Source organism: Meles meles, chromosome 1, assembly GCF_922984935.1.
Source record: "Meles meles chromosome 1, mMelMel3.1 paternal haplotype, whole genome shotgun sequence".
In the NCBI taxonomy this organism is placed as follows: Eukaryota; Metazoa; Chordata; class Mammalia; order Carnivora; family Mustelidae; genus Meles; species Meles meles.
The window spans coordinates 121393921-121419640 of NC_060066.1; the positions used below are offsets into that span (position 1 = coordinate 121393921).

General features: G+C 53.3%; 1 protein-coding gene across 1 annotated transcript in view; it reads right to left on the bottom strand.

The window, feature by feature from the left end:
- The window catches only part of SLC6A17 (solute carrier family 6 member 17), a 49314-nt gene that overhangs the window by 16083 nt on the left and 7511 nt on the right, over positions 1–25720 (bottom strand). The window contains exons 2-6 of the mRNA XM_046025108.1: positions 16056–16428; positions 11364–11521; positions 10096–10222; positions 9167–9348; positions 7348–7458 (exon numbers count right to left, since the gene is read on the bottom strand). Coding sequence (XP_045881064.1) covers positions 7348–7458; positions 9167–9348; positions 10096–10222; positions 11364–11521; positions 16056–16341 — 864 coding nt within the window. The 5' untranslated portion in view covers positions 16342–16428. The remainder of the gene's footprint in view (positions 1–7347; positions 7459–9166; positions 9349–10095; positions 10223–11363; positions 11522–16055; positions 16429–25720) is intronic.

Sequence of the window (25720 nt, forward strand, 5' to 3'; positions counted from 1 at the left end):
CCTCAGAACCACTGGGAGCTTTCAATAGTTACTGCTACCTGGATACCATGTCCGGTGATCCCGATTAACCCGTCTGCTGGCTGGTGTCTGATTGGTCAAGGGTGGGCCTGAGCCCCTGCAGCCCCCTAGGGTGAAGGCTGTTCTCGCAAGCCCATGTTGCCCTCGGCCTGGAGGGGGGTGGGGTGCAGCCCCTCCATCCAGGTCATCATTGCTATCCCAAGGTTCTCTCTCTCTGTCCCACTCTACTGCCATCAGAATTCTCGGTTCCTTCAGCTCCTCCCTTCTACCAGTCCTGTCCTTCACCCCACTCCTAGGGTCATTCCATAGCCTCTGTCATATCTGAGAGCTATGCTCCAACTAGGACCTCAACATTAAGGACCCTGAACCCCCAAGCACCCCATCTTTCCAGCTCACTCCTTCTAGTAATTTTTTAAAAGATTTTATTTATTTGACAGACAGAGATCACAAATTGGCAGAGAGGCAGGCAGAGGGTGAGAGGGGAAAGCGGGCTCCCCGCTGAGCAGAGAGCCTGATGTGGGGCTCAATCCCAGGACCCTGAGATCATGACCCGAGCCGAAGGCAGAGGCTTAACCCACTGAGCCACCCAGGCGCCCCATTCTTCCAGTATCTTGATTCCAAAATTCTCCGGCCTCCCTGGGACCCACCTACCCTTCACTCCCTCGACCCTGTGCGTAGCCTAACTTCCCTTCTTAATGGGCTTAGTCAATGGCCCATCCCTTGGCTACTAGCTTGCTACCCTCTTAACTCCCCAGCCACCTCCCTCTGTGGTTGTCCTTTGTCATTGCCTCCTGACTCTGGCCCAACCCCCCACCGACCCCCAGCAGCTAAGCCCAGCTGGAGAAATCACACAGCCCACACCTTGGGACCTTGGATGGGTTATTCAACCTTCCTGTGTGTCAGTTTCCCCACGCGCAAAATGGCAAGAATAACCTCTGCCTCCAGGGTCATTATCATGAGCATTAAATGAGCTGATGTATGCCAGGTGCGGGTAACAGTGCCCGGCACCCAGTGAGCACCGTCCACTGTAAATAACGGGATTGTTCTAAATAGCCCCCACTGTGGGAACTGGCATGCTTTCCGAGGCGTGAACCAGGAGAAACTGTCCAGGTTGGAACCGGAGAAATGGTAGCGGCACCATGCTGGCTGACTGCACCCCACACCCATGACCCTGACTGCCACGGTGCCCCCCCCCCCCACTGCGCTGCACGCCTTCCCCAATCCCTGCACCGTCGCCTCACACTCACCCTTCCTTAGGCCCCCACCACCCCTCCACCATTCGGACTCTCAACTGATGCCCTCGCTTCCTCCTTCCCAGACAAAACGACACACTCCCCCACTTCCTCCAGCTGGGCACCGGGTCCCACCTCTCCCGCTCATTCAAGCACTCTGGTTCCCTCCACCCAAGAGCATTGATTTCCCACCCTGTGCTGGATTTTTTAAAAGTGTACAATTTAATGGTTCTTAGTGTATCACAGAGTTGTGCAACCATCGCCACGACCAATTTTAGAACTTCTTCACACCCCGAAAAGAAAGCCCATACGCATTAACGGTCACTCCCATTCCTCCTCCAACCTCCCCCAAAACCCAGCCCTAAGCAACCCCTAGTCTGCTTCCTGTCTCTCTACAGATTTGCCTATTTCGGACATTTCACGTAAATGGAATCACACGATATGTGGTCTCTGGCGACTGGCTACTTTCCCTTAGCCTGATGTGTTCGGAGTTCACCTGTGTTGTAGCAGGTGCCAGTACATCATTCCCACTTCTGGCCTAAACACATTCCATCCAATAAACACACCACTCTTGATTTTTCCATTCATCTGCTCATGGACATTTGAGCTGCTTCTACTTTTTGGCTCTTCTGAACAATGCTGCCAGGAACATTTGAGTACAAGTTCTCATGTGAACGTGTTTTTGGTTCTCTTGGAAATGTGCCTAGGAATGGAATTGCTGGATGATATACTAACATCCTTGATTCCATGGCCCTCTCCAGTGTCCACCCCTTTCTCATTTCTCTGCTCCCCTGTAGAGCAAAACTCCTGAAAACAAGTAGTCTTTAACCACTTGTCTCCCAATTCCTCATGTCCCATTTTCCCGTGAACCCACCACGCTCAGACTTTGTCCCTAGCACTCCACCAAAACAGCTCTCGTTGAGCTCACCAGGGACACCTCTGCAGCCAGGCACACTGCTTACTTCACTGACCTCTCAGCAGCTACGGATATGGCTGACCATTCCCTCCTTAAAGCAGTTTCTCCTCTCTGCCTCTGGGATCGACATATCCACATCTCTCTCCCCTTCCTCCTCCTCCCATATTGGCTACACTTTCCCCAACCCCTAAATGCTGAGTCCTGATGCTCAGTCCTCTTCTCTATGTTCATTCTACAGGTGGCTTTCACTAGTCCACAGTTTCAAATTCTCTGATTCCCAAATTTATACCTTCACCTGACCTGCAGACTCATCTTTCCAACTGTCTATTCAACATCTCCACTTGGAGATCTTTTGTTTTTTTAAGATTGTATTTATTATTTATTTGACAGAGAGAGAGTACACAACCAAACACAAGCGGGGGAGAGGCAGAGGGAGAGGGAGAAGCAGGCTCCCCACTAAGCAGGAAGCCTAATGTGGGGCTTGATCCCAGGACCCTGGGACAATGACCTGAGCCAAAGGCAGAGATGCTTAATGAACAGGCCACCCAGGGCCCCTCCACTTGGATATCTATTAGACATTTTGGACCCGCCACATCCAAAACAGTAGTCTTGAACCTGCTCCTCTCATCATTTGTCCTCATCTCCAAAATGCCTAGAAGCATCTCTATGCTTCTAGGTGCTCAGTCAAAAGATGTTGGAGTCATCCTTGACCATTCTCTTTCTCTTGTCCCTCAGGTCCAATCCAACAACAAATCTTGTTGACCCTACTTCCTAAGTGTATCTTCAATCCGACTACTTCTCATCACTTCCATTGCCATCACCTGGGTTCAAATCACAGTCACCTGTCACCTGGATGAATTCTAGAACCTGGATGGATTCACCTGGATGGAGCCTTCTGGCAGGTCTTCCCATTCCACCCTTGTCCCCTCAGATTCTCTACAGCAGCCAGAGGGATCCTCCAAAGACAGAAGTCAGACCGTGTTGCTCCTCTGTTTAGAATCTCTCATGGCTTCCATTTCACCAAGAGTAAACACCAAAGTCATCCCTGGCCCACAAGACCCTCGTGATCTGCCTCCCATGACCTCCTTGACCACATGTCCTTACCTTTCTCCCCTCTCATTCCAGATCCAATCACCTCCTTGAATTGGATGCCAGACACATTCAATCTCAAGGCCTTTTTGCTTATTGCTCCCTCCAGAATGGAACGTGCTCCTTCCAGATATCCACACAGTCTGCTCCCCCATCTCCCACGTCTTTACTTTTTATGCCACTTTCTCAGGGAGGATCTCCTTGAACCCTAGCTGAAGCAACCCCTCTCCTTGGTGTCCCTAATCCTTCTTTCTCTGTTTTATTTTTCTCCTTAGCAACACTACCCAACAACTCCTTACTCTTGTATTGTCTGTCTCCCTAAAATACAAGATCCAGGAGGTTTGGGGAGTTTGTCTGCTTGGTTCATGGCTGCGTCCCAGAACCCACAACAGAGCTTGGAACATAACAGGCATCCAGTGAACCTTTGCGGAACGAGGGGATAAATGAATGATGGCCATTCAGGTTGTTTTCAATCTTTTGCCACTAAAACACAGGCTGTAGTGACCAATGTTGTGCACAGATCAGTTTGCTTGTAAGTGAATATATCAGTAGGACAAGTACCTGGGAGTGGAATTGCTGGGCCAAAGGACATGAACAACTGTAGTTTCGAAAAACATTTTCTGCAAGTTTTAGTGGTGAGAAGTCTACCATAACCCTCGACTTTGTGCCGAGCAAGTCCCATGGTGAATTCTGTGGCCCTCCATGCTAACTTGGTTTTTTCTTTGGTGGAAGGAAAGTAATCAGGAGAGAGGTTGCCCAAGGTATCCAAGAACTTAATTAGCCGTCAACATGAGTTACTGTCCCATCAAAGATGCTAGTGGGTCATCACGGTATCCTGGCCACATTGCATTATTTTTGATTTTGGAAGAATTTGTAAGAGGACATTCAGCACATCCATGGAGAGCCTATGCTTTTTTCAAGTGGATTCAGAGATGCCCTAGCCAAAAGTCCTCTTGGACTCTGCCATGGCTGCCAAATGGCATGACCCCTGGGGACTTCATTCCCATTGTGGTCGATATATATGGAGCAGTGCACAACCTGAGCAGCTGTGTGCAATGACCCTAGTATTCAATAACACTGTTCTAGGTCAGGAACTTGAAATGGTTCCAGGATTTCTCATATCTCATCAATCCTGTGCTGAAATAGTCCCAGCTCCACAAGAGTAGACTGCCTGGTATGGACAGTCAGAAGAGTGTTTCTGAGAGTGGATCCACCCTTCTTGTGGATGACTTGGAGGAATTTGTAAGTAATCGCCTCACCCAGCCATTACTAGCTTTACCTGCCGCACAGGCTATGAAAGGGATCCTTGACAGAAGAGTCAGGCCTCCCCGTCCCTGTGCAACACATCCATCCAAGGTCAAGGGCTGCCCCATAGAACTGCTCAGATGAGCCCATAGGCTCTATCCAGACTAAAAGTCCCAAGAGCTAGATGGGTCAGGGCCACCTGCTGGGTCTTGATGACTTGGTTCTTCCAGGGCCTTCTGGGTTCGGTTTCTTTAAACTTCACCTCAGGAGGACTCTGCCCCCTGCAGATGCTGAAGTGGTAACACACCTCCAGGAAAAGGTTTTGGAACAGAGGGCCTTCTATTTTTCCAAGGACATACCTACCATCTTGCAACCATCTGATTGGCAAAAACAGAAGTTCCTGGAGCCACAGGGACTCTCCCATACAGCTGGTGGGAGTGTTGACCTTGGCTGCCATTTTGAAGAGCAATGTGGCCACCTTCTAGCATAACTGAAGGTACATGTACCCTTTGAGATGGCAATTCCACTCCTAAACACAGACACCCTCCGGAAAATTGTGCACGTGGAGACCTGTGTAATAAGACAGGAGACCTGTCTACTGTAGCATTACTAGCCATGGGGAAAGCTGGAAACAATATAAATGAGCCTCACGTGCTCATACATGAGCACAGTTTAGTGCTACAGTGGACTACGACACAGTAGGGAAGATGGATGAACTAGAGCTACAAACAGCACTCTAAATAAATCTCAAGTACCAGTGCTGAGCGAAAATAAAAGCCAAAGTGAGTCACACGAAGTTGCATTATAACATGATGCCACTTACGTAAAGTTTGAAAGTACGCACAAATGCGGTATGTTGTTTACACATACACATCCATGCATTACGAGATAAAATATGTGTATTTTAAGAAATGTATTAGGAGGGGGCGCCTGGATGGCTCAGTTGGTTAAGCAACTGCCTTTGGCTCAGGTCATGGTCCTAGAGTCCCGTGATTGAGGCCTGCATTGGGCTCCTCACTCAGCGGGGAGTCTGCTTCTCCCTCTGCCCCTCTCCCCTCTCATGCTCTCTCTCATTCTCTCTCTTTCAAATAAATAAATTAAATCTTAAAAAAAGAGAGAGAGAGAGAAATGTATTAGGAGGCTACACCCCACGTTCAGGATAGTGCTTATCTTTGGGGGAGGAAAGACATGGGATCAGGACAGGCTATGAGGACACTTTTATGGTCTCTGTAATATTTTATGGCCTCTCCAATGTTTATTATATTATTATACATGTGTGTTTACATGCCTGAGACATTGTATGATTAAACAGATGTTTGAAAGAGTGTCTGAGTCAAACGGGGAGCTGTACTGTGTGTGCTGGGACCAGAAGCCAGTCTCCTGAATCCATCCCGTCCTATGCTCTCTCAAGACGGATGCCACCAAAGGGCCTGCCCATCTGGAGACATGTGTGACTCTCCCTAGTTATGAACATCTCCAGAGTATACCGTTTCCTCCCAAAGCCCAGAAAAGTATAACTGAAAGACTCAAGTGAAAAGGTTAGACTGATCCTCATTCTAGAAATACAGTAGAAGTAAGTCATAAAAACCACTGGCTTTCTTCTCATGGCCTTCTCTCCCCCCAGATGTGCCAGGTTTGCATTTTGCTTCTTTGTCGGATATCACAGGTTCACGATGACCTCATGTCAGCCGCATGGCTCGGGAGGCCCACTTCAGCCTCAAATATTACATCCAAGAATGCTGGGAGCCAGCGTTATTTCCTATCTGACGAATATGAGTGCTGTGTGTCTTACCCACTGCCATCCCCCAACATCCAGGGATGTTCCCAGTGGCAGAGCAGCTGGGAGGGAACAGGGATTCCCCATCGGATCTGGGTTCTAGTCCCTGTCATCTGTATGAACTTCCGTGTGAGCACCGGTGTGGGCGAGCATGTGTGTGACACGGCACTGTCAAGGGCCAAGGTTGGGGGCCTCAAAATGGTGGCATTCTGACCCACGCCCGCAGCCTAGAGTCTCATCGAGGAGCTGGCTGCTCACTGATATGTTGGCATTTGGAGGTGGACATCCCCAGCCTTTGCCGCTGGGGTTCCTAAGGTACATGGCTTGGGGCACCTTGAAGGCCTCCCAGTCTGCGTTTGCAATCCCCTGACTCCTCAGGGGACCGGCCCATGCCAGCCGTGGCCAGGGAGAATACATAGGCAAGGCCACATGGTGGCAAAGACCACCATCAAGAAACCTGCGTGTAGATCTTCAGGATGCCTACGGCCCTGTGACAGCCCTATGAAATGTGCCCAGCGGTCCCTCGCTGGGCTATGGGAGGATGAAGTGAGAGACGAAAGGAATGGATTTGGTAAGGGTAAAATCACTCCCCGTGGGGTCTAGTATCCTGAATAAAGCAGTAACACTGTTCCCCTGATTTGGGAACAAGATGGGATTCCCGGCAGGGAGATAACTTTTCTTAGACATCTCCTTGGTTCCTGCTGTCACAGATCCAGTGATGACACCGCCCATGCCCCAGCCAAACCTGCCTTCCCACCAGGGCCTCAGGCATACCCAGTGCTTTTCCACACTTGCTGCTGCCCTTCCTTTGACTGCAATATCCAACGGCCATTCGTCGAAATAGGATCTGCTTCCAGGTCATGCCCTCCCTGAAGCTTCCCTCCGGTTCCACCCAAACTGATGCTCTGTCCCTCTCATTGGAACCTAGTGGGCAGGTGCGTGCCCCTTCCCCAGTGCATGCCTCCAGGGGTCTGTGATGACTGCTTGACCCATGACAGGTCCTCAGTGAGTTCAGAATTGCAGGATGCTGGCCGGGCCCACCAGAGCTGTCAGTGCCCCCAGACCCTTACCTTTGGGGTGAACATGTGCAGGATGCCATCGACGGCCCCTCGCAGCAGCAGCCCCCGGACCAGGAAGCAGGCGAGCACCACGTAGGGGAAGAGGGAGCTGAAGTACATCACCTACAGAGAGGACAGGGACCCACCGTGGGGCAGAGGGCCCCCTGCAGCCAGCACCCCTCTCCCCGCTCACAGCTGGGGCATCCCCCTCCCCGTGCTCACTGTCAGAGCACCCGAGCTTCCTCTGATGGCAGCAGAAAGAAAAGCCCTGGGACCCCTGGGCACAGGGCCAAAACCACCACACACCTGGCACTGAGCCAAGGCAGAAGCAGGAGTACAGACAAGCTGGAGTCAGCCTGGCTGTGCCTGGGGCTAGTCTCCCCCTTTCAAGAGCTGGCAGGGCCGGGCCTGCAGCCTTCCCACCCCCAAGGGCCGCCAAGGGGGTGAGGAAGCCTCTCCTCTCCCCTCCTCACTTTTTCATGTCTCATGCCCGCTCTTCCATCCCTGACTCCAGTGGACCCCCTAAGGCTCTCCCCTGTCCTTAGAGCTCCTTTGATGGAAGGCATCCGGGAGGTTACAGGCATGGCTCCCAAGCCAAAACATCAGAGAAGGTCCTGCCTCTTGTGATTATACATCACCCGCTGTTTTCCAGCACGTGCATTTCTCATGCATTTCTGCATCCCCCCCCCCCCCCCCCCGCAGAGAGCTGCTCAGGAAGGAGAGGCTCACAGCACGTCTGCTGCACCGAAACAAATCAAGAGGGCTGTTTGGATGGGATGGTGTTGAAGGTGTAAGCATGTATGCATCCAGAGCTAGAGCACCTGAGCTCTGATCCTGGCTCTGCCATTTACCTACCATGTGACCCTGAGCTATTCATGTAACCTCTGTGTGCCTCCGTTTGTGCATCTATGAAATGGGTATAAGGCTTCTGAACTCATAAGGTTGCTGTGGACCAAAAATGTTCATATGTGTGGCAGTACCTGATAAATGCCCCCAAGTGTCAGCTACTATTTTGGCCTGTGGAGAGGGAAGAGGGAGTGGCTGAGACCACGCTACCTTCCTAAGGCTTAGCTTCCCTACTCGAGAAGCACATTATGGAACCTGGAGCCTCAGACGGCCAAGGCTCCAGTTCCAGCTCTGGGACTGACTGGTTGTGTGACCTCTGGAGAGGGGCTTTCCTGGCTCTGGGCCTCAGTTTCCTCATCTATAGAATGGACGGATCGAGCCACGGCTCTGGCAGTCCAGGAATACTGACATGTGACAGAGAAGAAAGGGCCCTCACTAGAAGGGGGTGTGTGGGATTGGCTGGGCTGCGCCCTGAGAGAGCAGGGGAAAGCCACCCTCGGATGCCCCAGGCCTCTTCACTCACAGCACCTGCCTGCTCCAGGCGCCCATCAGTTCACACATGGTGAGCTGCTGATTTTCACCAAAAAGTGCTCAGGGAACACTCTCCTAGGCCTTTTGCTTGGGAACCTAAGGGACTAGGATCTTGACGAACATCCCTGGGTCTGTACTCCTAGCTTTCTTCCTCTTTAAAGTCTGTGGAGCAGGTCTGACGTATATGATCCCAGAGGTGGCTGGGGGTCAAGCCCTGATTTTCCACAAGCCCCCTCCCAGCCACTCCTGGTGGTCTGTTCACAAGGAACAGTGACACAACTGTGACACACCCATCGCGCCCATGGCGGGGGACCTGTGTCGTCATCTTGAGCCCCCAAGAGGCCAAGCCCACTCAGTAGACCCTGCGTGGCATGGCGGAACCCAGGGTCCTCGGCCCCTGCCTGCCGTGCTCTTCTGCAGCCGCCGTGCAGATCGGACTCCTTTCCCCACTCACCTTCCCCGAGGACTGGATGCCCTTGACGACGGCCATACCCACGATGCTCCAGGCCACCAGGAGACACAGGGTCATCTTCCAGTTGAGGCCGCCGCTCTCTGAGATGGAGTTGGAGATGTCCAAGGCCTCTCGGTACCAGAAGTAGGTAGTGGCTGAGCTCTTCTCACACTCTGCCTCCACCACTGGAACAGTAACAAAGGTCCCCTCAGGCGGGGCTGTGGGGTCACCTCTTCCGCCTGATCCCCGCCCAGGGCGGCAGCGGGTGAGCGGCTGGCTGAGTGCGGCTAGCTGAGGGGGGTGCTGTGCTCCTTGTGGGCGAGCCAGGATCTGGCAGACCCTGAGGATTCCAGATGGGGCTCCAGATGGGGCCCAGGAGGCTTTGGGACACATGGATCTGGCTGAATTCCCACACATGCCACCCCTTCCCGCTTCCATCCATGGAGGACAATAAGGATTAGGCAGAGCTGGCCCCAAGTTCCTCGGGAAAGGTCCTGAACTAGGAGCCAGACCTCTGGTGTCTCATCTCAGATCCTGGTGTGAACACAAGAAAGTCACTTCTGGACCTCAGTTTACCCATCAGTGAGGTAGGATAAATCATCCAGCCTTTTATATGGCTGGCATGCAAAGAAAGGCTGTTTCCAGATAGGATGGTATTTGAGTAACACAGGACCACTGAAAACAACTAAACAAAAGCCACACTTTCCAGAGTTTTCCCTACACTCATTTCATTCAATCCCCCTAAGAACTCTATGGGACAGGCTGGCAAAGGCTATCAGAATGGACCAGAGAGGGTAGGTGTCTAATACAAGGTGAGGAGTTAATGAAATCCCAAACCTGTGACTAAGCCTCTTAGGCTCCTTCAAACCCTTCCTGGGACGGGCTGGCTGGGGTCCCCAGGGTGGTCCTACTCGGGGGGGTCCCATACTTGCCTGCCACAGTCCCATTCCTGATGACGGGACATTCGCTCCACGGCAGCGGGTACTGGAAGGACTTGAAGAAGTAGAAGATACTCCACCCAATGATCACGTTATAATACAGCCCAACAAAGAGGCAGACCTGAGGACAAGGGTCCATGGTGGGGGGAGGGGTCATGAAGGCCGCAGTCCCCACCCCCAGTCCACGGGCCTCCCTTGCAGGAGGACAAGGAGGAGGAGGAGGAGGAAGGGGCTCTGAGGGCCTCCTCCTAATCCTCCATTCATGTGGTATTCAGGGAATCCACAGAGGAATGCTTCAGATATTAAAGATCTCTGCTCTAAGCAATGAACTCTTAAAATGTTAATCCTTTCCAGTTTGAAATTCTTCTAAGATGCTTAAAGCATTTCCCCATCATTTCCTGATGACTCGGGGTGACAGTTGCAGAGCTACCCTCTGGGACTGGGGAGGCCTGTACAGCCTTTGTGTCCCCAGACAACGTCCCAGACAGAACGGCTCTGGAGGCCCTGCGGATGCTTCCTACTGGTGTCTTGTGTCCTCTCGCCCCTCAGGACACTGAGGCAGCCTGCCCCCAGAAAGATGTCACTTCTCATGTCTTGGAAACGCGATCGCCAGTCTCGGTAGAATTCTACTTGGAAGAGGAAGGCTCCCATTCGGACTGAAGGTCTGAGCGGTTTCTCCGAAAGCCATGCTTTGACAGGATCTGGCTGCTGAGAGACCCCTTCCACCTGCAGGGGCCCAGCTCTGTTATGCTGATCCCTGTCTCCCACTGTTCCAAAGCCTCACCCCTCCTGGCCGGCCACAGGACTCTTGACTGAGACCTCCCACCCTGTTCCTGTGCCTAGCAAACAGGCAATGAGACCTCATGCCTCAGGGCGGCCTTTCCCTGGGCCCCATGCTTGCCCAGTGCAAATACTCTTCAATCAAGGAAAGAGGAAGGGCCTCCCTCACTCAGGGCTGAGGGGCTGGTAAGCAGACAGAGGCATCCCGGACAGCCCACGTGTCCGCAGAGAACTCCAGCGGAGATGTCCCAGCCTCTCCTCCTTGGTAACATTTCCAAATATTATATCCTGCCCCAGGCAGCACAGCCCACTTTCAGTGTAGGAAATGCATGGCCCTGGGACGCCAGCTGGAAGCAGTTCTCGCGAGCAGGGTCTCCCTCCCTACCCTTGATCTGGCCCCAGACTCTGGTCTGCAAACCCCGTCCCCCAGGAGCAGCCCTCCCGGACCACCAGCTCACACCCAGTGCCGGCTCCCAACTCACTATGCAGCTGGAGAAGCCGATGCCCCCCAGGCGGGGACACACATAGTGCCACACACCGATGCTGCCACGGCGGATCCTCTGGCCCACAGCCAGCTCCAAGAAGAAGAGCGGGATCCCGATGATGACCAGCAGCACAAGGTAGGGCACAAGGTATGCACCTGGGGAGGACAGGGGCGTGTCGGAGGCTGTCTGGAGCAGGGCACCAGGCTGAGGGCGGACGGCCACGTCCTGCAGTCTCACCCGCACCTCTGACTGTACTCAAACTGCTCCAGGCCTTGTGCTCCTCCAGGAGGGGTCTGGCTCCCACGTGTGACCCACCACCACATACTGCCTCCCCTGCCCCCCTTCTTCCCCTGATCTGAAATTCTGGGGGAGGACTGCTCACAAGGTTAGATTCAGAGACAGACAGACACTGTACCGTCTTTTCAGAAATCCACATGTCAAGTCCCCAGTGGCTTCCTGATGTGCTGGAAGGACACCTGTTCACACTTACTCCCAGCCCCAGAGGAGCAGCCCCAGATGGAGTGGGCCCGGCTCTCTCACCCCCCAGAGGCCCAGACCCCAGGCAGGGTCTTGCCCGCCTCTGAAGCAGATGCCGATGTCGCAGACCGGGCAGCTCCGGGGAGGCGGAGCCTGAAAGCTCTCCAGGGAGAGAGGGTATGACCAGCATCCCCATGAATCTATAGCCAATTGGGAGGAACGAGAGAGAGAAATTAGCAGTTTGGAAATGCATAGCTGGGAGGATCATAATGGAGAGACAGAATGGATCTTGATAAAGATTCCAGATGATAAATTAAGTTCACGGTCCCTGGCCTCCCTGCAGACGCAATCTCAATTCCAAGTGACAGGGCGTTTAGCAGGAGAATTAAAATCGTGTCTGGACACAGACGAGTGATCTCTGCAGAGAGCTGTGCCAGCAACCTAGTCTTGTTAGCAAAGCCATCAGACGGCCCCAGTCACCAGGGCCCCGATGCTCACCCGGCACCCGCAGACCAAGTTTTGCCAGCTAGGAGTATCCAGAAGACCCCCAGCCACCCATGGCTCTGCTCCCCAAAACAGGACATGCCACATGTAGCCAATCTGCCCACGACCCTGGGGGACCAGGCATTTTCCAGGCACTAGGCCTGGCACTTGGCAACAGCCAGCTGTTTACTACAGGTCTACCCTAGTCCGGGCATGAGCAGCAGGGGGATCTGGGGACAAAAGAAAGCACAGCCCTATCCCAGCACAGCTCACAATCTGGGAGGCAGGAGCGGCAGGTTCCTGTGAGCAATGCGAGCACATGCGCGTCTGCGCACGTGTGCACACACACATGGACCAGTCCCGGAGGGCCAGCTGAGCTCCAGGCCTGCCAAGGGAGGGGTCAGAGTCCAATGCAACTAATCAGCAAAGGCTTCCAGGGGCGGTAACCCACCCAGCCTCACACGACAGCATCTAATTCATTTAACATACAACTACACGCGGTCACACGTACACATTAAGTTCCTCTTGTCACTAACAAGGAGGGCCATCCTGGCCCCCAAAGGAGAGGGGCCTGAAGGACTCCTAGTTCTGTCTCCTGGTCTGGGGTTTGGGGAAATGCAAGAGGAGATTCATGACATGCAGAAAATTGAAGGGACGCGGCTCACTGGTTTTGTATTTCAGCCATATCCCCTCGGAGGCGGGGGGGCAAAATGTGCAGGGAGGTGGGTTTCAGGGCGTCTGAAGGGTAGGCTGGCGTCTTCTGTGAAGGCTTCTCTCCTCTCTCCCGAAGAACCAGGGACAGGCTCCACATATGTGCTGTCCATAGAGTGGCTCTCAGCCAAGACCGGCCACGGGCACGCCGCCACCTGCCACTGGGGCCAGTGGCCTGAGTCAGTCGGGCCCAGGGCAAGGACTTGGCAGCAGCTCTCCTCCCCATGCCACAGCCCAGCCATCCACAGCGCTCAGGGGCTGGGGTCTGGGTGAGGCTTTCTGGGTAGGCAGAGATCCTTTTTCTTATCAACCCTTGTTGAAATCATTTGGAAAAGCACCCTTTCCGCCTTCGAAAATACAATTTAGAGATGCAATGGGATTCCCTTGGCTATTTCAGTGACTTAGGGGAACTCCGTGTCCTCCCTCTCAACAGCTGGGAGCACTGCTCAGGGTGTCAGGCTCTGGGAAGCTGGGCTGTGGCAACTCCGAGATCTCCTGGATCTCTGCAGTCTCTGTCTCGGTCTATACTCTGGGTCTTGCTTCCGGCAAACACTGAGGTTATTTCTGGGATTTGGAAGACCACCTGGGTCTCAGCCTGCTAAGATGCATACTGAGTAGGGGCTGAGACAGCCCCCAGGGCCAGACCTCCCAAGCCAGAATCCTGGCTCTGCCGCTTACTAGCTGTGTGACTTTGGGCCAATTCCTTGATCTCTTTGTGCCACTTTTGGTTTTCTAAAAGAAGATGATAACATTCGGCAGAACCACATGAAACTGCTGATATGTGACCATCTTTGGCTCAGAAAAGCACGCATTCACAGGCTTCCATGCTCCCTTTTGAAGGGGCCGGGGCGGGGGATGGGGAGCTGTTGTGAGGCTTACACGAGTTACTTCGTCTTAGTCAGCACTTGAAGAACAGAATGGTTGCCTCTTTGTCATAAAAATCAACAGGAAAAGAAAAAAGCCAATTAAGAGAACCAGATCAAAGGAAACTTCAGCATCGAGTGGAGCTAAGCAGAGATCCAGAATGCCCACTCAGATTTAAGCCAGGTTTGCCCGGCTCCCCCACAGCTGAAAACCACAGAGCTGCCTCTCTCCCACCCAACAGTTTTCCCCTTCCTTTATCTGAAATAGGATCATTTGACTCCTTCCAGAAATCATTTGGGATGACTTACCGTAATGCTCGTAGACTATGGGAGCATTAAAGGCAGAGATAAGAAGGGATTCTAGGAATGAGACAGGATGGAAGAATGCGAGCAGGAACGGGGAAGGGAGAGTTCAGAGTCCAGAGTGCTAACAACTCTTCTGGGGGCTGTCCGCAGGGTCTGGGTCCAGGGCGGTGGACTGGTGACACCGTGAGCAAGAAAGCTCTGGCAAGCCCACTGCCTCAGGAGCGTGTGTGGTGGGGAGAGGGACTCTGATTCAGTGCCCAGGGCCCAGGCAGAGGACAAGCTTAGAGGTTCCCGGCTGGAGTCCCAGAGGTGACGTGTCCTCTGACGTCAGTGGATGCTTGTTGTCATCATCTCTCAGCACATAAGAGAACCACACACCTAGATTTATATCCCTGCTTTGGGCTGATCTTGTAGCCACTCAGTGACCTGAGTCTGCCATGTCACCCAGACCAAAAGCTCTAAGTGGCAGTTACTGATTGATTGATTGATTGATTGATTGACTGATTGGGGCAGGGGCGGGGAAAGACCTTTCATAGCATGGAGAGTGTATGGTAAATGCTCTAGTGGAAAGCTAAAAGCCTCTGCCCTCAGTTATATAGGCTCAAAGGGCCATTCTCACTTCCTGCCCTTCAACAGAGATTGGAAAGGAGGGGAAGCCTCCAGCCAGACTTGGCCTCTGAGCCAGAGAGGGTGTGTTCTGGAGAGGAGGGAGTGTCCCTGAATGGGGTTGCATCTCTGGGAGAGGCTCCATGGCCAGAGCCCCATGGAGCAGAGACAGAAGGAGTGAGGTCAAATGCCTTCAAAGCTGTGGCCAACCATCAGGCTGGCATGGGGCAGTCCCAGGCCACAGGGACTAAGAGCCACAAGGGCTCTCTGCTGACTCAAGTCACTTTCCCAGATGTCCCAGCTTGTAAATGTCATTGTCTTTAGCCTGCTAGGTTTTTCTCTTTATTTTCTGTTAGTTTTCCCCTGGTTTCAAAACAAATTACTTTTCTAACAGTCCAGCCTGCCTCAGAGGGGCTGGGGATGACAATGCCCAGGGGCTGTGACCCGGATTTGACACCAGGGGCAAGATCCTCTAGGGGGATTAAAACACAAGGGGTTGTGTGAGGCCCCCTCCTCCTGGGAGGCAGAAGCAGGGGTACTCAGACGCCAGGGCCAAGCTGTCCAGCTTAGAATCCTTACTTTATCACTAGCTGTGTGACCTTGAGCAAGTCATCTAACCTCTCTATGCCTCAGTTTGCAGTCCCTACCATGAGGATGATGACTCTTCCCTCACATAGAGTGTAGGGGGAATCAGTGGTTGAATTGTATGAAATTGGCATTTTGGTTGTTCCAAGACGCTCAAATACCAGCAGTTTCATGCATTTCAGCCTAATATCCAATAAGTGTTGAACAGGGCCTGGCACCCAGCAAATATTTTGTTAGAATGGCCATCCATAGCTCTTCACTATGCCTCAGATATGAGTTAAGCATTCTACATGTAAAGCCCACTGAATCCTCCCCACTCTGCCGTGAGGCAGGATCGACTCTTACTCCCATTTTACAGATGAAGAACAGAGAGGCACAGAGAGATCAAGCAACTTGCACGGGGTCTCTGGGCTGGCTGGCTGCGTTGGGGTCTGCCTGCAGGCTGTCCCGGGCCAGAGCACGTGTCCTCGTTATCTCCGCTCCCAGCAGCCTCTTGCTCGCTGTTAACCATTGGCTCTTTCTGGGGAGCCTTCCTCGAGCATCCCGAGCCCCACCCTCCAAGAGCCCCAGCTCTGCACCAGCACAGGGCTGCTCCTTTCCACACCTCGGCCTGGCCCGGCTGCGGAACGCCATCGGGGCAAGCGGGGCCGCCTCTTACCGCCTCCATTTTTCTGGCACAGGTAGGGGAACCTCCAGATGTTGCCCAGGCCCACAGAGAACCCAATCTGGGCCAGGATGTACTGCAGCTTGCTGTTCCAGGCTGGCCGGTCCTCGGCCTCCAGCTCCTCCTCTGCCGCCTTCTGCTTGCCGCCGGCCTCGCCCGCCACGTTCAGGATGCTCTGCTTGTAGTCCACCGGCTCCTCAAGGGCCAGCAGGTCGGCCACCGACTCCGTGACATGCTCATTGCTGTGCTCACGCTGCGTCACCTTGCTGTTCTTCGGCATGGGTGCCGCCTGGGCCACGCAGCCCCGCTCCGCCGCACTCAGAGAAGGTGACTCTCAGCTGCCGTCAGCTCCTTCTCATCCGGGGACCTGGGAGAACGACCGGGTGAGCAGGAGAGGATTAGCTGACCGCAGCAAGAGAGGCGGGGAGCCCACATGGCCCCAGTCCTCCATCACTCCGGGGCACACACTCAGAGGCCCGGCAGTGAGTGGTCTGGAGCACTGAGCTTGCCTTCCTCCCCCTCACAGGGTGCCCACCAAGGAGCTCAGAGTCTGCAGACTCGGTTTTCCCAAAGGCCTTATGGGAGCAGCACTGGAAGGTACACCTAGGGGCACCCAGGTGGCTCATCAGTTAAGAGTCTGCCTTCGGCTCGGGCCATGATCCTGGGGTTCTGGGATCGAGCCCCATGTCTGGGTTCTTGCTCAGCAGGGAGCCTGCTTCTCCCTCTCCCTCTCTCTCTCCCCCTGCTTGCGCTCTGTCTGTCAAGTAAATAAAATCTTAAAAAAAAGAAAAAGGGAAGAAAGGTAAACCTACTGGGGGCAGAAGAAGCCAAGCCAGACACCAGCCCCAAATAAAGGGCCCTCCATGCAGTACCCCCCCCATAACTGCATGTCCTAGAGTGTTCAAGAGGCCCCCACAGCCCTTCCCCTGCCCTAGGTGGCACAGGTTGGTGGCCAAGCCCTACCCCTCCTGAGCTCTACATAGCTAAACCACCCGGTGAGACCCAGGGAGCCTGGTGTCCGCCATCTCTAGGGTCTTTCTATTCCAAATACGGTTCATGGGCCAGGAGCATCACGGGGAGCTTGTTAGAAATGCAGACTCTCAGGATCACCCCCAGACCGACTGAGTCAGTCTCTCTATTTTTACAGAACTCTCTGGTGATTCAAAGGGACATTAATGCTTGCAAAAGAAAAAAAAAAAAAAGTTAGAGCTCCAACAGCAGGGACCCCACACATCGGCCCCTGCATCCCCTGCAGTCCCCGGGGCAGGAGCACTGACCAGGTTCTGCTAAGGATTCTGGCACGGCCGCCCTAGAGGCGTCTGCTGAGTGCCAACAAATGCTGGGTCATCGCTCAGCACTGACATTATCTGAGGGCCACTGCAGCCAAGAGGCAGTTCTCCATCCTTCGGTGACAGCTTTACAGCAGATAATGTCTGCACGATGCGGGCGGGGGAGGCAAAACCCTCCCCGGATCCTGCCATTCCTCATCTGTCTTTCATGCCTTTCCTTAAAGAAATAAAGCACCAAGGAAATGAGTCCTTTGAAGGATATCAACATGCTGTGTTTCAATGCACCTCCTCGTCAAGGGGAGGTTGGAGGATTTAAAATTAAACATGCATACACCCAGCCTGCCATTGCCCTGCATCTTTCGAGGGATGTAAATTACCCAGTAATTCCTTGACGAAGGGAAGGCGTTGCCTCTGGAATCCGCGGTCCTGTCTGTTCTCATCTGTGCCGTCGGAGCAGCACCACGAAGCAGAAGCTTCACCCAGACTGCCTGGCTGACTGAGTAAAGACCCAGGCTTCAAGGGGACCTGACCAGCCAGATCCTGTTACATGTTAGTGACGCTGGGAGACCCAACCGACGGGGCCGTCTACACCGGTCTGTGAGGTTCGCCAGCCTTCCCTGGGCCAGGCCGGGGACCACAGCAGCAGGTGACACCTCCCTGCTTTTCGCATCCAAGGGAGACTGTGAGTCTTTAGTGACTACACCACCACCGCCCCTCTTCCGTCCATCCCAGGAACAGTCAAGGTCTTGGGCTTTGAAGGGACCGAGACAGAACCGGTCTGCCTAAAAGACCTCAGAATTCGCTATAAGAAATGCAGCTCTCTGCTGGGACTCCTCTTCACATCCAGTCAGGCGAACGTTCCACTGTGTCCCGGAGGGAGCGTGTGTTCCGTAGACCCTTCAGCACTCAGCCTCCCCAGGCTGCCATGTGGCCCATGCCACTTAAGGGAATGGTGCCCTCAGAAGGCATGCAATGGGGAGGCCTGTGTTCTTGCTGGTGCTGCCAGGATAAGCCCCTCCCCCTTCCCTAGTCAGCAGGTCCCTCTCACAAGGGCACTCAAATAGAGAAAACTTAAGGCCCATGCAATGTCTGGCTGGCTGGCTATCCTATCTCCCCTACAGTTTAAACAAGAGTTTTAATTAAAAATTAGAACTGGGGGGACGCCTGGGTGGCTCAGTTGGTTAAGCATCTGCCTTTGGCTCAGGTCTTGATCCTGGGGTCCTGGGATGGAGTCGCGCATCAGGCTTCCTACTCAGCGGGAAGCCTGCTTCTCCCTCTCCCTTTGTCTGCTGTTCCCCCTGCTTGTTCTCTTTCTCTTCACCCCCATCAAATACATAAATAAATAAAATCTTTAAAAAAAAATAAAAACTAGAACTGGGAGACGGGTTGGGGTCCCTCTGGAGATGGCAATCACTAGGGTCCCAGCTCAGAGCCTAACTCCAGGTACTGGGTCTGCAGTGGAATTTGATCAGGACAGATCTGCAGTGCATTAAGGATGATTTACTGCCCATCATCCCACAACTGGAGAAAACCAAAGGGGATTCCCGCAAGTCCGCAGAATTTATCCTGCTGCTGGCCAACTGGAGGACAAGCTTTCCCATAAATAGCCGAGAGAGTGGCAGCTCTGGTCACCAACAAAGAAAGGGCTGCGGTGTGGGGGGGGGCAGAGAACGAGTCTCATTTAAGCTAGGAGGACTCAAGGACAAAATCAGCACATTCTGGTAAAGCCAGGGAACGCTGGCCACAGCAGCATCACAGAAACCATGGGAACCAGCTCAGCCGAAGCTTCTTCCTTCTTCCCAAGATGTGAGTGAGCATCCTGCATCACAGGAGGGGGGACCAGGGGCCTCCTGGGCCATCAGGCTCACAGGACAAAAAGTGCTGGTGCAAATTTGCAAGCAGAGCCCCTGGGCTGGGTGACAATCCTGACTGGAACGTTCTGTGCCCAGAAACAAGCTCAGTGACAACCGAGTCTGACACGTAGAATATTAAAGCTCGAGGGGCCCTAGCAATATTCTCATTTTCTATATGAGGAAATTGAGGCCCCACAGATGAAGTGACTTGCCCAAAGCCACTGGATCAGACTCAGCATGGGGGGGGTGGGAAACAGGAAGAAGATGGAGATGGTGAGGACGGCGGCTTTGCAATCAGACAGGCCTGAGTTGGAAAGTTCCCATTTCATTCATTCATTCTCCCCCCTGACACCCATTTACTGAGTTCCTTCTCTGTGACGGGCTCTGTTCTAGGTGCCTGGGATGCAGCAGCAAACAAAATAAGCAAAGTATGTCCTCCTGTGGAGTTTATATTTCTCGTGGAAGGGCCAGATACTAAAGAAAGAAACGTACTATGGCCCACGGGGTACAGGATACAAAGAAATAACATGGTCGGGGGCAGTGTCGCAAGCTGGAGGGCCGCCATTTTATGGTGTGGAAAAGCATCCCTGAGGAGGGGATGTTTGAGCAGAGGCGCTCAGGAAACGTGTGCCAGGTGAGCGAGCAAACGGATGAAATGGGAGCGCTCAACCCCTGGCCTGTCTCCAAGCCCCTGCCCTCCACCACAGCAGCCAACTATCGGGACTTCAGTGCGCTGAGAGGGGTGGGCAGCCATTTCACCTTAACGATGTGGCTGACAGTCCTCTTGGGGTGAAAAGGGTCTACGTGACGACAGCTCCCCCTCCGAGGGAAGGCTCCCATGGGGACTCGGTGGGCAGACACATCCAAAGTGCCCAGTCCCCGCACCAGGAAGGATCCTGCTACTGGGAAGCCTTGCCTTGTTTGCCTTAATTCACTTAAAAATATGCAAGCCCTCCCTATTTCTATTTGGTCACAGAAATGCCATTGCTCCTCAGGAAAAGCCAGAGTGAGTTTGCAGAGGAAGAGGGATGGGGGTGGAGAGAAGCAGTTTCCACCCACACCATCTCAGAAAGGTCCGAGCTCTGCCAGCAGGGACCGGTGCCCCACCCCCGCCGGAGGCTGCTGGGGCAGCACCCTACAAAGCCCAGCCCGCCCCCTCAGGGACCCGGGGCCACAGGGAAGCAGGTAAACGCCACGCAGCACTGGGTCTTGGGTCTAAAGATCAGCAATGTTATTACAAACATAAACGTGGCCTCATCTTAGTGTCTAGCAATATTAGTAGTGGAGGGACAGCTCCTAGTTGTGATTGTTTGAAACCACTTACAAACAGTTTTTACTCAGTCTACTGGCACGGCCTGGGGAGGGGACACTGCTCAGAAGCCAGACTGCACGGGGTCAAACCCCAGGTCGTGCTTACCGGCTGCCTGGCCTGAGATCCGTTTCCTCGGCGGTCAAAGGAGGATAACGGTGCCTGCCTTACAGTGTTGTGGGGAACAGCAGTTAGGTGGGTCTCAGAATGGCACCCAGCAAGGGCTCACAATGGTCACCTCTTCTTGACACCTCACTGGATTCATGGCCAGTCCGGGAAGTGAGCGGGGGTAGCCGCGCCCCAGAGCAGGACAGCACCTGGCTCACACCACAAGCTGTCAGCATCCACGTCTGCTCGCTCCTGCGCTGCCTCCATGTTTTAAAGATGATGGGGCACCAGTGGCTTGGAACGACCCTACCTTCCTACACCCTCCAGCTCCCTGGGGGGTCCCTGGGCTTGGGAAAGGTCAGCTTCCAGACTAGGCCATGGGAATCCACCATGTACCCAGCCAACAACCCTGGGACAAGCAAGATCAGAGAAGGACCGAGAAGGGGCAGATTCCTCTTTGCCCCTGACTTTACAGGCCATGGAGCCAGCCACGATCCAGGTATCAGGAAGCCAGCTAGGTGCTGGTCCCAACCAACCAACCAACTGTGCAAGCTGGCCCCATTGCCCTGACCTCTCTAGGCCTCGGTTTCCCCATGTGTAAAATGGGTTGGTCTGCATGATCTCGGAGGCCCTTTTCAGTCCTGCCTATATCTAGGGTGTGTCCCTCCCGCACAGGGGTGTGAGCAAGGTGTGACCTGCCTTGGGCACTTGACACGGCAGGTCCTTCCACCTGTCTGTCTTACCCACTCTGTCGGTGGAGAGCTCGCTGGGGTGTCACGGGGACGCTCCGAAGGCTGGCCCGGCCAAACTCGAATCATGGCCCTAGAGGAGTTGGGACAGGCTGGATGTCAGATAACAGAGTTCCGGGGTGTGCTCTGAGAGGAATGCCTCAGTTACCTAAAGCACAATGCCAGGGGGCTCGAGAGCAGAGAACGCCTGGCTGACAGATCCATCACTTAGCAACAGAGGCTAAGCTTCCAGCTCAGCAGAACACGTGAGAGAAGAAGCCCGGAGGGAGTGAACTGTGAAATCTTCTTAAAAAGAAAAAATAATAATAATAATAATGTGACGAGGAGGCAGACAGGTAAAAATACCCCGGGCCAGAGGGCCAATAAGTCCCCAACAACTTTTCAAGCGCCGCACTCAGTCATCCCCTCCGGGGTGAGGGGTGACCGCCCGCCTGCGACAGGGGCCAGCCCCTCTGCTCCAAGCAGCCAGAGCTGGGGGCCTTCTGGGACACAGCATCCAGTCAGCCCCCTGAACACCCGCCTCCTGGGGTCAGCTTCTCTCTTGTTCAGGAGGGTTGGACCAGGTAACTCAGGGGATGGACTCAAGGGAATCACTTATTTTCCCAGCCAGGAAAACTCCTCCCAGGGTCTGTGTGGTGGGGTCACCGTCTTCGGGAAAGCAGGGAGCCAAGGTGACGACAGACACCCCCTCCCAGGGCCCCATTTCCCTGAGCCCCATGGGGCACATCTTGCTCAGCCCCGCCAGGGTCTCCTGGCTCTGGGGACAGTAGTGCACATTCTTAAATGCGAACTTTTACAGTGGAGAGCTGAGAAGAGCCCCCAGGAGAGGCGGCCAGGGGAAGAACACCCAGCCGCCTCGGCCATAAAGCCAGGGTCCAACTCCAGGTTCATGGGTGGTGGGCAGGAAGCCAGGTCAGGGTCCTGCTCTCTGGACAACTCCACAGCTTCCTGATTTCCATGTGACAAGCAGTTGTGGCCCAAACACCTCTACTAATTACCTCAGAGCCTCTGGGCTTCAACTGAGCCCAGAACGGATCAGACTTGTTATCAGAGACACAAATTGTCCTACAAATTATTTTTAATTGTTTTATCGAAACTTCTGGTAGTCACCTGGGGGCAAACTGCTCCTGACAGGCCCTAGTGGGCCTCGATGGCTGCTCTCCTTGGGTTTTCTCATCCAGCTCCATTCTTGACCTCTCCCTCCCCTCACCCTCCTTCCCAAGGGCACAGAGCCCTGTCAGCATGTCTGAGCCCACCCTCACTCCCACCTCTTGTGCTCTAGTTCAGACCCTTCCTCAGTCAGATGCCTGCAGCAGGCTCACTTTCCTGTAGGCCTTCAGGGCAGCTTCCTGAAATTCCATGTCACCCACTCCCACTGCCTCCTGGAGAGAGCCCACTGCCCTTGCCAGACACATTTGCGGCCCCTTCACCCCCCAGCCTCAGCTGGCACTTCTTCCCCGAAGCCCCTCTGCATAAAACCTTCCCCAGTCTCTGCCTATGGAAGCTTCCAGCCTTCGAAGGTGCATCTCAAGTTCCACTGCATCGCCTCTGTGACATGTTCTGTGATGCTCTAAGTGAGAATTAACACTCCTTTCTTTCCCCTTCTCGGCATGCAATTTGGAATACTCTTCCACGCTTTTCCCATAGCTACCTGTGTGCACCCCTGATTCCTCCTCTAAACAGGAAGCTCCCTGAAGGCAGGAACCAAGGTGTACCTAGCTTTGCATCCACCCGCCACTGCCCCTAGCCCAGCCCAGCCCAGCCCAGCCCAGGCTTGCCACACACAGAACGGAACAGGGTCCCTACAAATGTTCGGACTCCCTGCCTTCCCCTCCTCCAACAGCAGCCTGCTTCCCTGTTGAAATGCTAACCACCACCTTCACCTTGAAAGAGAGGCAGGGGGGAAAGCTAACTCACTTGACCGAGATATGTTTAAACCTGCTAGGTGTCTGCCTCTCCCAGCTAGGGTGACTAATCGGGTCACCCTACAGCCCTGCAGCCCATGGGGGGAGGACCCCAGGACTGGGAAGCCAGCCCTCTGTTCTGCAATCATCTGAAAAATAGGAAATAGCGCTTACCTACCAACTGCATCTGGTTATCACATGGTTAGAGAGAGAAAGCAAAAGAAAAGTTTATCAATGAGTCAAATAAACAGAATGGTAATTTCCAACTCCGTTTCAGAGATTTGTCGGGTTGGTGTTTTGGTCTCTCACCTGTATTTCAAAGAAAACCATTTTTGGTTCTGCAAAACCAAACCTTTGTGTATTACTATTTTACGTGCTCAAATAAATATGACATGAAGGAAGCAGATGAGTGGACTCATGAACGGGTGCATATTGAAGTCCCCAAATTTTCCAGAGTCTGATAGAATTTCCCAGCTCCAAAATTTTCTTATTTTCCAATGCAATATTCTGATCTCAAGAAGACATGATGTCCTCAAAGGCGCCCCAAGGAGCAATTTATTTTTATAAGGTTTTTATTTATTTATTTGACACACACACACACAGAGAGAGAGAGAGAGAGAGAGAGAGAGAGAGAGAAATTGTGAGCTGGGGGAGGGGCTTAGGTAGAGGGACAAGCAGAGTCCCCGCTGAGCAGGGAGACCTGCAGGGACTTTGGGGCTCAAACCCACAACCCTGAGGTCCCAACCTGAGCTGAAACCAAGAGCTGGGCACCCAGGAGCTCCCCCAAACCGGCAGTTTAAAGCAAAGGTGAACTTCTAAGAAGTCCAGACAGCATTCACAGACATTTTTTCACTTATAAAGGATCCACTCTTTGTGCCTCACTTTCTCCACGTCGTAGACAGGGTCCATTTTCACCTCAGAGAAATATACCCTAGAGGGGCACCGTCTTGGCCCAGAGCATTCCACAAGGCTGGTGGGACCACTCCGAACAACAAGTCAGGCAAAGGAGCCAGCAGAATCTTCCTCGGCCGGCCTCACCTTCCTGTTGCATTTGCTGAGCGTGTTCTCTGCAGCTGGTATTTTGTTTTCTTAGTCAAGGAGGAAGGGAAGCAGGAAAAGGGGCAGATGGTCCAGAGGGGGAGGAACTGGCACTGGAAGAAGTGGGCGGGGCTAGCACAAACAAAATCTTTTGGTTCAGCTTTACCATTTCACGTGAGGGGGAAAGGCATGCCCGTGGGTGTGTAAGCAACAGCAGCCCTGTGGCCGCCCCACAGATGCATTAACCTTGTGCCAGACTCTGGGTGCTAAGGGAACTTCTGAAGCAGGGGGTGGTGTAGTGATAAACAACAACCACGACACACAGGGGACCCTTCTTGAGGGCTGGCTCTCTAGCAGCCCCTGGGCGCAGCAGCCGTCGTCTCCTGCCCATCATGGGATGAGGTTGGTCCCACAATTATTTCCATTCTACAGATGAAGAAGTAGAGGTTCGAAGGGATTGGTTACCTAATTTCACTGAACTTAAGACCCTTTGATGCTGGCACTCTCTTGAACTTACCAGGGAGGGTCAATGGAAGTTTTCCACCCAATGACTACCCCTACCCAATCAACAGCCATTTTGAAATACCACTGATTGTGCACCATGTCCTGAATTGACAAGGTGACGATGTACAGAAAAATGCATCTTGGACCTGATGAGGTAAGGCAATGGGTTCCTAGACACAACTCAAAATCTGGGGGCCCTGGGTCCACACCAGTGCTGTCTGACTCTGGGGTCTGGCTCTATACCTCAACACAAGCCCAGAAAGATGGGCTTCGGAGTGAGGGCAGCCTGGTTGGAGTCCTGGTCTCCTTACTAGCTGTGGATCTTCAGGAAACTGCATAACCTTTGTTATGGTCTTGGCTTCTAGATCTGAAAGGAAAGAGAAGACGGCCCCAATCTCACAGAGGCATCATGAAGATAAAAAGATAACATGGGCACCAGCCGCCCCTTCATGTCTGGGGAGATGTGGGGGAGATGGGCTTGACCCAAGTCTAGAGGCAAGCTGCCCACAGTCTGGCAAAGCAGAGTGTGACAAGCATGTGGGTCCCTGATGATGTTGGGGGGGGCTGCTGGGGGACACAGGTGCTGGCGCTCCAACAGATGTCCTGCTTTCTTTACTTCCTTCACCCAATAATTTACTGAACACTAAGTGCCAGACCCTGTTTGAGCACAGTAGAGAACAAAGCAAACGGTGTCCCTGCCTCATGAGGTTTATATTCTTGTGTAAAGTGGCAAAAAAAATCAGACAAATATATAATCAATATTGTGTATATAGACACATACCTGTAGTATACATAAAGATCGCACAAAAATATGTAATAGTGAATGTGAGGGGATGGAGTGAGACAGGGATGCTACGACATATAGGGGGAATAGGTGGGCACATTCTCATAAAGACCTGATAGAG